At 29.8% G+C, this 12,060-nt stretch overlaps 1 protein-coding gene across 6 annotated transcripts in view; it reads left to right on the top strand.

The window, feature by feature from the left end:
• LOC130891868 (paxillin) overlaps window positions 1–12,060 on the top strand; it is a 95,398-nt gene that overhangs the window by 76,443 nt on the left and 6,895 nt on the right. For 4 of the 6 annotated variants that reach the window (XM_057796926.1, XM_057796925.1, XM_057796923.1 and 1 more), the window contains 3 exons: window positions 5,995–6,166; window positions 8,135–8,515; window positions 8,860–9,090. In XM_057796926.1, coding sequence (XP_057652909.1) covers window positions 5,995–6,166; window positions 8,135–8,515; window positions 8,860–9,090 — 784 coding nt within the window. Of the gene's footprint in view, window positions 1–5,994; window positions 6,167–8,134; window positions 8,516–8,859; window positions 9,091–9,166; window positions 9,687–12,060 lie in introns of those variants that run through there. The other 2 variants (XM_057796928.1, XM_057796927.1) reach the window with 1 other exon arrangement.

Below are 12,060 nucleotides of genomic sequence, written 5' to 3'. Positions count from 1 at the left end.
GTTTGGCTGATAGAGCTATTCAGTGATCTAGTTATAAATAACGAGTAACAATTTCAAAACAATAACTAAAATTATGTAGATAAGACACATAAATATGAACTGAGAAAAGGAGTCCAACATCAACAACATAAAAAAAAGTTGAATGATAATGAAATTATCATAATAAAAGGGAGTTTTGGGTAACTATTTTTCTCCCAGTTATCTTCATTAAATTATGGACAAAGACAAGTTATTTTATTTCTAACAGAGCTATTATTTTCATATTCATTAACCCTTTATTTTACTATGGTCGAAAAGGCATTATATTCAAATTTTGATGCTTTTTTCGGAAAAAATTGAAAAACTTTTTCGTATTTTGATATATCTTTATCATCTATAGTCCGAATTAAATTTTACAACGAAAATATGTGGAAAAAAATTTATATTCTTGATATTTAGAATATAACTTGAATAATCTTCACAAAAAGGCGGTGTGGTTCTAATATAGAACTTTCGTAAGTTTAGAGAGAATGTGTATTGAATATTCTTCAGAATTGATTTTATTTTGATAATTTAAATCCTGAATTGCTTGGTAGAAATTACTCCTCAAGTGATTGGGAGCAACTGTAGTTGCTTGGGCTAACTCTATTAATGGTTTATTTATTAATCCCATCTCATATATTTTAGAAAACATAAGATATAACAACATTTATCACATCACAATTCTTAACTAATTGATGTAATTTTTATCATTGTTAAAATATTTATTTATATATTGTATTACGCCATAATTTCAGTCCCAGATGATGAATTCATAAATATTCGAAAGCTTGGAGTATATTAGAGTTAGTATACATTGGTGTTTAATTTTTCCACAATCCCACTACGAAATGTATTCTGTATCTGAGCTTTTGAATACTTGAGCATTTATCATCAGGGACTGAAACAAAGGTCAAAGTATAATGTAAAATTGCGTATAAAAGTATAACAATATTAAAAATTACTGTCATTAATTAATTGAAAATTATGGTAGCTCAAAATTAATTTTTTCTTTTAGAAAAATTTTTAAATTTGAATATTGATTGTTGAATTATGAATGAACGTGTCGTAAATTTTAAAATATGTTCATAACACCAAATTATGAGATATAAATTCAATCAACTGGAATAATTATGTTAATAAGTAATATAAAAATTAGTTCTCGCTCTTTATCAAATAGTTTGAAGGTTGCCAAATGTTTTTCACGAAAACTATTAGGCGAGTTTTAAAGGTAAATTGATGTTAGCAATGTGTTTCGTGTCAAATTAAACTATACACAATTTGCCAAAAAAACTCCATCAATAGAAAAAAAGTTGATGTATACCAACACGCAGAAAAGTAGACGATATAAGGAAAGTATAACATAAAAAACATAAAAAGATAGTGAGAAACTATACTCTCGTCATTTTAATCTTGCTATCATTTTAGGTCATTTCAATAATAATTAATTTGGTGAAAATTGCCAAATTTGGATATTCAATTTTTTAGAACATCCTTATTTCGAGTAGATTAATTAGTATACAACGATCAAAAATATGTTGTTTCTATTTTATTTAACAACCTTTGTGATCTTGGTCTATTTCAATCAACACAAGTCATTTTCCAGTTTCTTCTTTTCCAGTTGACAAGGCATACAATTTTGTATTTTTCAAACAACTTACACGCCCTATATAAATAGCTTTTAAAATGAAATTGTCACTATTTATTAACAATTACACCATATCTATAAATTTTACATTCTGTTTATTATTATTGTATGTAGAAAATCGCGAATCACCAAAAAAGTTAGGATCTAGTGAATTTATCACAGCCATTCCTTCCAAATATTATCAAAATTTTTTGCTACTGATTTTTTCAATATCCACACATGTATTTTGTCGCATAAAAGTGTTTAATTAGTAATTAGAACCTTCTGAAATATCTCTAAACTTAATACAATACGTGTTATATCTGGTGATCTGGTGGACTAACTAACTAGATGCACATCATATTGTTTAACTGCCCATGAAATTATTTGGAAATATAATTACCCAAGGGTATCTAATAGAAATAGTACGCGGATTATATTTTTGTAAAATGCTAACAAAATGTAATTGCAGTCGATTATTTGATTGAAACTTATTTTCTAACACCGCATATAATTTATTTTTGATTTGTCTAAAAATATCAAACTGGCTATTGGTAGTTCTCATTATAAAACGAGAAAAGGATTATATATATATATATATATATATATATATATATATATATATATATATAGTGGCGCTAGACAAAAAATAGATTTCTGGTTTTTTGTCCACTACTACTAATATATCGTAATAAAATCGCTTATTGTTTTTCTTTGGGAACAATTAATTACTATTTTCAATGAACACAAAAATAATGATTTATTGCAATAAATAAAATTGCGGTTAGTTAGAACATTAGAAAAATTGCTAGTGGGATGTGCTCTGAAGGATAAACTACACACTAGAACTGGAAATAGTTTTTCACTTAATGCGTTGTTATTAGGGTTGTTCCCACTTGCTAATCTGGTCTGATCTTGGATCGGTTATTACAAGTGTTCGAAAAAAACCATTATGATTACACCATGACAATCCCAAAAAACTGAAGCTAGGACTTTTCCAGCAGATTTTTGGACACGAAACTTCTTAGGTTTTGGAGAACCAGAGTAACGCTATTCCATCGATTATTGTTGCTTTCTGGATCGTAGAAATGTCTCATCCATAGTAACAATTCGGTTTAAGAAGTCTATATCGTTTTCAAATCGAGCACAGATTGAACGCGATGCTTCTTCCTTGCACGATTTTGATCAACATTCGAACATTTGGGGATCCATTTTGCAGCAATTTAATTTTTCTCATGTCCAAATTGACGTGAAGTATATGATGAACACGTTCGTATGAAATATTCAGTGCTTCAGATATCCGTTTCAGCACAATTCGACGGTCTGATAAAATCATGTCATGAACTGCATCGATATTTTCGGGGACTGCCAAAAAAAATGATATTCCCAATCAGTCAGCGTATTAAATGGAAAATTTACCTCTTTTGAATTTTGCAGTCCAATTTTTCACGGACGCATACAAAGGATATTGATTACCAAGGGTATTAAGCATATCTTCGTAAATCTGCTTACCTCTTAATCCTTTTAAATACAGATACTTGATGGTGGCTCGATACTCCAATTTTTCTATTTTCACAATTTCGGTGGACATCATTTTTCTTTTAATTTATTGCGTAACTCTGGTTTACTTTTTTGAAGTCAAACTTTACACTGACACTTCTAATAAGTTATTGTTCGTTACTATGGTAACGCAATATTTTGTTTATGCATAGAACTGGTCTAGGCTAACTAGATATCAATACATCCTCGTATGTAATACTTGTATGGACAGTTTCTATAAGTGGAAGCTGTTTCGACTAAGGAAGACGGAATGGCAACGATTTCTCTATCTTCCGAGGCTCCAGCTCGGTTCTGCGCAATCTCAAGCATGCGCAATATTGATAAAGTGTCCCGAATGAGAGAGAAAATGAATATTGTCAGCACCGTAACGTAGGGACGTTTTTTCCCATACCAACTGTCCATATAGGAATATTACATATGTGATTGTAACAGAAAACAGAATCGTTCGTATAACGGTAATAATATTGGAATACGTTATCTCAATTGCACAGAATCGTCACCATATTAAGGAAGATTTTTTGATAAGTTGGAACAAACCTATTATCTGCTGAATAAATTAAAGATTGTGCGACTGATTATCATGAAGGCGCGACAGCCGATTTATTAATTTGAAAAGTAGTTTACAAAACAGTTCATACCTAATAAATCTAATACTAATGTTCATTAGACCTTATAGAGTTAATATGGGCCAACATAAAATCACAATTATAAAACTGGAATAAACTACAAAATTGAGTGAAAACTATTGTGTTGATTGCTTATAAACAATTCCCGAAGCTGCTAGCTTCAACATTTCATGTATTTCTGTTTTTCATACTTGTACCAACCTACAATATATTGTTGGGATTCGTACAAAGAATGTTTTAACAGAGCTCCATTGTAGAAAGGTAATTTTTTCTACGCGTTTTCTCATGTAATATTTACTTGTACCATGAAAAAAGTTCAAGATGTCATTAAATATATAAAGATGATATGGAATATCTTATTTTGAAAATAATTGCATACTCCATATTGATATACTATGCATAACGTACGATGATTCGACAGCCATTTCTCGCTTATGTTATATTCTCTCAAATTATAAAAACACTTAAATTAATAATCACACTCGACTAAACTTATTTGATGTCACTTTTAAACTTTTACAAATGTGCATGTAAGAGAGAGCTTTCCATCTGTTCCACAAGAATACTTTTCAGCAATATAAAAGATATTTTTCTAAAAATTGACACTAGAGTGCGTTATTGCTACTAACTACGAATTTTTTTGGAAATTGTCCAAACGAAATACCTTTCTAGTAATTTACTTATTGAATCTTCAAATAATACAAATTTGCAGTCACTTTTATGGTAGTTACTTTATGTACAAGGACATAATCTTTCAGTTCAGTAAAATACGCATTGTCTATGCCGTCACGTCTTCACACTACCAACTTATTTTTTTCGACATAGTTCGGCTGAGGACAAAGCTCAAACATTTATTTTTTACGATTTTAATTTATACAGTCCTGCGATTGATAAACAGAAAGGAATGGCTTCAATTTTGATTATTATTTTTATTATAAATAACCAAAACTTCTTGGTTACTCTTTATAAATAGTAATTAGAAACTTTATAATTAAACTCATGTTATAGTGTAACTTCAAATACGTGTTAAATCTGGTGATCTAGTAGACTGATTAACTAGTTCTAATATACCATCTTACTTTTCATATTGTACTACTGTCCAAGAAATTATTTGAAATTATAATTTAGAATATCCCGAAGAAACAATAGTAAGCAGACTGTATTTTGCTGAAAAAAATTAAAATGCAGTCATGCCGTTTAATTCTAAATACTAGTTCAGAGAGTCTCCAAACAAATAATCTTTTGGAAACTACACAAAATACGCGTCTATCTTTGGCACAACCTCTTTATTTGTGTGAAAAGGACTTGGGCTAATTTTTCTGCAACAATAGCGGACTAATGGGCGTGTGCATTAGTAAATATTATTATATATATTATTTATAATATTATTTATATAATAATATTAGCCAATTATCGTTTAGCATTGTTCTAAATAATCGATAAAGTTTATTAATTTATAGATTTTAGCATACATTTTATAAATTATAATAAAATTGAACATTTTAATAGCGTCTATCAAACTATTTTTAAATGTTCTCATATACTTTATAACTAGCCTAGTTATCAAGATACCGAAAACTTATATTTAGAGTTTTATGATGACTCATAATATTTTTATACTGGATGAAACTGAACCGAAAACGTATTTGATAGAGGTTAATATTTACAATGAATTATCCTAATAATCATTTACAGGTGGATGGAATATAAATGTAAGCATTATGTCGGAGGCTAGGTGTTTATTGAGCAAAGAATAGTTATTTTAATAAAGTTAAAATGAGTTTAATCTTGGAACATATTTAAAACAATTTTGTACTTATTTTTCATAACTCAAATGATAATTTCGTGTATTTGGACACAAAAAAATTAAACACTATAAAGTTGTTGGATATTAGATATATTATAATTAATTAGCAGAATGTTCGAAAAAATAGCTTCCTTTAACCAAATTAGTAATTTTCAAACTTTTTTATCTATCATATGTTTAATGAATTTTGATGAATTAGACCATAAACATTGAATGGTATTGGTAATTGCTATTGGTAGTTATTTTTTGGGAATACAAAAATAAAACTATGTTCAAAATTGCAAGGCATTTCTGCAAGTGAAAACATTTTATTAATTTTCATTCTCATTTTCTTACTTGAAATTTACTTTTTTTAGAGACGTTATTTACGCTGGTCCTAAGAAAGTTGTTATAACAGTGAAAGAAACCAAAACTGAAACGGGTTACCCTGGTGAAACTGAATTACTTTCTTCTCATGTAACTCATACTGCAGCATCTACAGCAACTAGGGAACTTGATGATTTAATGGCTAGTTTGTCAAATATTAAGGTGAGTTAATTGTTAATAGTTTTCGAAATTAAACGTTACGTATTATTGCTCATCTTTGAATTTAGGAAGTTTGTAAAATAGAATTTTTTATTAGGAAAATATAGAAGGGTGTAGAAAAATAAAAGTTGTAGTCGGTATAAAACAAATCTGTATATTTTGTTTCACAACAGTTGGAGTTATTTCCTTATCATCTTCAACTGGAGATATTAAAATCTTGAACCATTCCATATAAAAATCAACGAAATATATTTGTGGCATATTCACCTCTCAAGAAAATAAAAATATTCTAGAAAAAAATTGAACGTAACATAAATTGAATATATTTATTATTCTTCTGGTAAAAAAATCAAATTCGAAAGTAAATTTCATATATTTGATATTTTTACTGAAAGTAACAACGGAAAATGAATTTTTATATTTTGCCGTCGCCACATATTTTAGGTGAGGTAAACCTCAATATCGACGTTAATTTCTACTGAAAATAATGGGTCATGTATGTTTTATAATTTAAACAATAGAAATGAGAACAGGGTTTCATATTGTTCTTTTAATTGTCAATATTGGTTTTGATTTATTCTATAGTTTTTATTTCAATATTTGATTGCATTAGAAGTATATGAGTATGTTAAAAAATATTGAATTTTTCAAATCCCAATGATTTGTTGCCAGTATTTTTTTATCGTAACTATTTTGAGAAGTAAATGAAAGATTTATGTACTCAGGATTTGGATATATCCAGCTTAATTATTAAGTGTTTACCACAAACGTGCAGAGTATTATCAACGTAAGTTACCTAGTAAAATCTTTAAATATATTACTAAAAGTACAAAAGTACAAAAAGTAAAAAATTCCTTGAAATTTTACTATGTATAATTATTTGTACTCACTACTCTGAAATGATTCATTTGGGCATTATCGTGTATATTATTGTTTTTTCAAAAATATCTATTGATTTAATTAAGATCCTTTTTTATCATAATTTGAAGTATTTGGTACTATATGGCAGAGATATCATTTTCGCCACTTAGGATTACTTCTCCGTTATTTTTCATCTTTCTCAGCGCCTCCAAATTCTCTACGTTTGCCAATTAAAATCTACTTAGTTTCTTCCGTTATTATTGAATAATAAGACCCTTCATTTTTTTGTAAATCGTTATATTTTTCTTTCCTTGTACCATAGTATAAGAGCCTATCTAGTTTTTCCTATCTCTGTTTGGATTCCTTCAGAACCATTATGCTAAAGATTAGAGCTCTCAAATATTTTGCAAGGTTCGAGCTTTGTACATACACTTTGTATATATTTTATAGATGTCTTATTGAAATGTTTAATCAAATGTTATGATTGTACTCTATTCTACTTCATTTATCCATTGCCGGAAAATTATTTTTTTACTTTACAATCAAAGAAGTATATTTTTTACATGAAAAGTAATATTTGATGTTAATACATTTATTTCTGAAATGCGTATATATATATATATATATATATATATATATATATATATATATATATATATCAATTATTTAGTTTACAAAAGAAATAAATTTACACGGCTTACATAAGAGACAATCGGTAATTATGGCATTTATACTCCATACTATTCCTTCTTTGAATTTTTAACAATGTATTCATCGCGCTTCTATTATAATTTGTGACATAATCTGAAGTTTTAAACGTTCCCGAAATAACCGACTACTGTCTAACAACGAAATACGTCGTATACATCTCATTACTTTAAACCACAAGAGCAAAAAAGATGCACACTAGGAACATACTCGAATCCATGACCCTGTACAAAAAATGGCCAGGCGCACGTATAAAAGTGGGGAGGAGACGTGGGACTTGTTTAACTTCGTTGAGAAATAAAATAGGCCACAAGGCATCAGTTTAATATTCATCACCTAAAGAAGCGGTCAGTCGAGAAGTTTTTTGTTTGTAAAATTATTCATTAATTCAATTTTTTACAGGTGAACCAGGGACCTCAGCATTCTACGGTCTCCGAATCGCAGTACGCTCGTCCTATTAAGGCTACTCAAACCCAGAGTGCCCCTCCACCACCAAGGGAGAATTTGGATTCTATGCTAGGAAATCTCCAAGCAGACATGAGTCGTCAAGGAGTCAACACTAGCCAAAAGGGATGCTGCAACGCCTGCGATAAACCCATCGTTGGACAAGTCATCACCGCCTTGGGTAAAACATGGCATCCAGAGCATTTCACTTGTGCTCATTGTAATCAAGAACTAGGTACTAGAAACTTCTTCGAAAGAGAAGCAAAACCCTATTGCGAACCCGACTATCACAATTTATTCAGCCCCAGATGTGCCTACTGTAACGGACCTATCTTAGATGTACGTCTAACCAACAGTCACTGTAGTAACTTCCGTCTGGAATACAACATAAATCGTTTGAGTGCATACTTACAAATTATCATCAGTGAATATTTCAAAGTGAATACAAAATCCTCAGATAGAATAATTTCATTTATTTAGGTTGTTGTGTCACTACATGGCCATAATTTCACAGAATTTATCCGGGTGCAAAATTCAATAGTTTTTAGTAAAGTAATAACTAAACTTCGTTATTTTGAATAAAAAAAATTCAACATTTAGAACAAATATCTGATGATATATTTGTTAAATAGGCACTCTGATACCTAAATGATTATTATATTTATGAAATTTTCTCTGTTTAGAAATGCGTTACAGCTCTGGAAAAAACTTGGCATATGGACCACTTCTTTTGTGCTCAATGTGGCAAACAATTCGGAGAAGAAGGCTTCCACGAACGTGAGGGGAAACCCTATTGTCGTGATGACTATTTCGATATGTTTGCTCCGAAATGTGGAGCTTGCAATCGCGCTATTATGGAAAATTATATCTCAGCTTTAAACGCCCAATGGCATCCTGATTGTTTCGTATGTAGAGTAAGTATTTTTAAGTAATAAAAGGATAAATTCATACCTATTAATTTATATGTGTAAAATTATTATGAATTATCAGGATTGCAAGTTACCAGTCCAAGGAAAATCCTTTTATGCTGTAGAAGGTAAACCTGTATGCCCAGGATGTATTGGAGCTGAAGAAGAAGAGGACGAATAAATGCCCCTACCCTTGAAATATGCCATTTCTCTCTGTCTCTCTCTCTCTCTTATATACTCTCTTAAATATGACCTCCCAAAAACCCCGAATTTTATTGTATAAAATATATCGTTTGTATTTTATTTTAATAAAGTCGAAATAAAATTTAAAAAAAAAAACAAACACAAAAAAGACATCAATGAAAAAATTCGAAAAAGGGACCACAAGTAATTAGCACAAATGATGGCTGTGCCGTAACATTCTGTGATTTATCAGTTTATTTATTCACTGTTTGGAAAGAATTTGATCAGTTTGTTGTGATTTTAGTAGCCAAGCTATTTTCAGAATGTCGACACTGAAATCTATTTTATTTTAAAAGTGTAGTTTTGTGTATGATGCTTGTGATTTCTTTCTCGGCTATGAAAAGTTGAAAATAAAATAATGATTAGTATAAGCAGATGCATATTTTCTCTACTTGAAGGAGACACGTACCTGTAAAGTCTGAGAACATAGGCGTAACAAATATGATGTTTGTATAGTAAATTTTCGATATTAGTTGCACGCAGCAAATTGATAATTAATTCATTAGTATGAATATTTTCAACTACGATGGATGACTGCAATAGAGATAATCATAGCCCGTCATAATCTACTGTTCGTCAAACTAATATGACACTGGATTTGTCCAATGCCACATCAACTTCAGTCTGCTGAAGTATATTGATAATCTTTAAATTGGAATTTTTGGAATCATTGGTGTTATTCACACTGAACACACTATTTACACAACCATTACACCAGCACTCAAAATTATACTGTGTGACTCGCGTGTAAACAGTGTGTTCAGTATCGATGATTATTGTTTGATCATGTGTAGAATCGAACTTATTTTTTTTTATGTGAAAAGCAAGCACAAGAGTGTAAACCCATTTACAATCGAATAATTCGAGTTGTGTCTGCCTTGTGGAGATACCTGTGGATATTGTTCTTGATCTTCTGTAGGTTGTACTGTTCGGGAAATACGTGCCCTGGTACTGACTGTGGCTGACTCCACAGGCTTATACTTCTCTAAGGAAAGGAGTCCCGATAAATTAGCGTTCTGGGCGTCTGTAGGTGAACTCGGTGTTCATGAGCCACATTTGTCTGTCTAGTAAGTCTTGCAAAAACAGCTCTAGGTGGAATTATACTACACAGCTCGGAAGAGCATTTGCCGTGGTAGTATCGGTAAAACAAAGCCTCCTTCTATTGTCTAAGTTGTTTTTGTTTCTTGTCAAGTCTAGATCGCCTATAAGTCAAATTGATCTCTTTCTTATTGAGTCGAACATCCTCAGGGTATATTTGGGAGCCAAGCACCAAATGTAACGAAATTGTATTGTAATATAAAATGATGAAATAAAATGTCCTTACTTACTGATATTGGGAGGCTTATTTTAACCAATCAGTTACTTCAATTAAAATGGAAAATAACTTATTTGAATAAAAATAATTAATTATATAGATTGGAAATCGGATAATGATAATGATACACAGTCCTTCTTTTAAGAATATAAAAATAAAAATATGTTCTGGAAACACAGAGCCTCCGTCATAATATATATATATATATATATATATATATATATATATATATATATATATATATATATATATATATATATATAATTAGTTGGATATGAGTATCCTTCATCTGAAATGTTTTCATTTGCTACTAATACTTAACCTAACCTAACCTAAAACTTCAATAGCTAGTTTTAATAAACAAGTAGTGAATGAAGTAAATCTGTGAAAGAGTAGAATCTAGAATATTGGGCATATTTTTGGATTAGTCACTTCTAAAAGTAATTAATTTTTCACTTAATGTTGCTGGTAGGTATAGTTACTAAGAGATACCTTCCATCACAATATCACCACCGCTAGATGATCGATAAATTCCTTCATCTTATTTCTACTGCACATAAGTCTATAGATTGATGATTTTATTATATAACTGCTGGTAATCGTTTTCTGATCTGAATTTTCATCTTATAATAAATACCGAATACCACAGAGGAAATATTTCCAGGTAGAAATTTAATGTTATAACTAGCTTAGTTTTTACTCACTGTTTATGAAACTATTCGCACTGAAATGAAAAAAATTTGAGATTATCCTGTCATGACATAAAATAATTTCATTATAACCAACTATTGCTACTCTGAATCTCATAAAATTAAACTAATGAGAAAATTCACAGAACCATAATAGATTCCAACTAATATGCAGTTTACATTGAAGTTTTTGATATTTATTTTGATGTCGAATGGTGTTCTGGGTTGAGGACTCAAAATAAAACTGAAAAAGAGTTTTTTAAAATGCCAACGTTTCGATTTTCCTTTTGATCCTTATCAATGCTAAAAATATATGGTACATTATACCTAAACTGTTGATGAATATAAACAAGTAAACAAAAAATTGTCAAATTAGAAGGGGAGGAGAATTGTCTCTTTGTTCGGAAAATGTATATATAACACCATTTAAAATTACATACTAGGAAGGACAATCATTTCAACAATGACATTTATTGTGATGTTAAATATATTTTGAAGTTAAATATATATTATTTCTAACTTTATACATAGAGTTCATATATTGTGCCAATTTTGAAACACAACTTTTTCAGACATCTTCTTACAAAAATTGCTGTTTACAATGTATAATTTTTGAAGGTGTCAGAAAAAGTCAAGTTGCTTCCATCTTTTAACATAAAAGCCTGTGATGGTCTTTCTTATAAAAAGGCGACCATGTACAAGGTAATTAGAATTCTAAGCTTCATCCTA

This window comes from Diorhabda carinulata, chromosome 3 (genome assembly GCF_026250575.1).
Source record: "Diorhabda carinulata isolate Delta chromosome 3, icDioCari1.1, whole genome shotgun sequence".
NCBI lineage: Eukaryota > Metazoa > Arthropoda > Insecta > Coleoptera > Chrysomelidae > Diorhabda > Diorhabda carinulata.
This window is presented reverse-complemented; position numbering and strand designations above follow the sequence as displayed.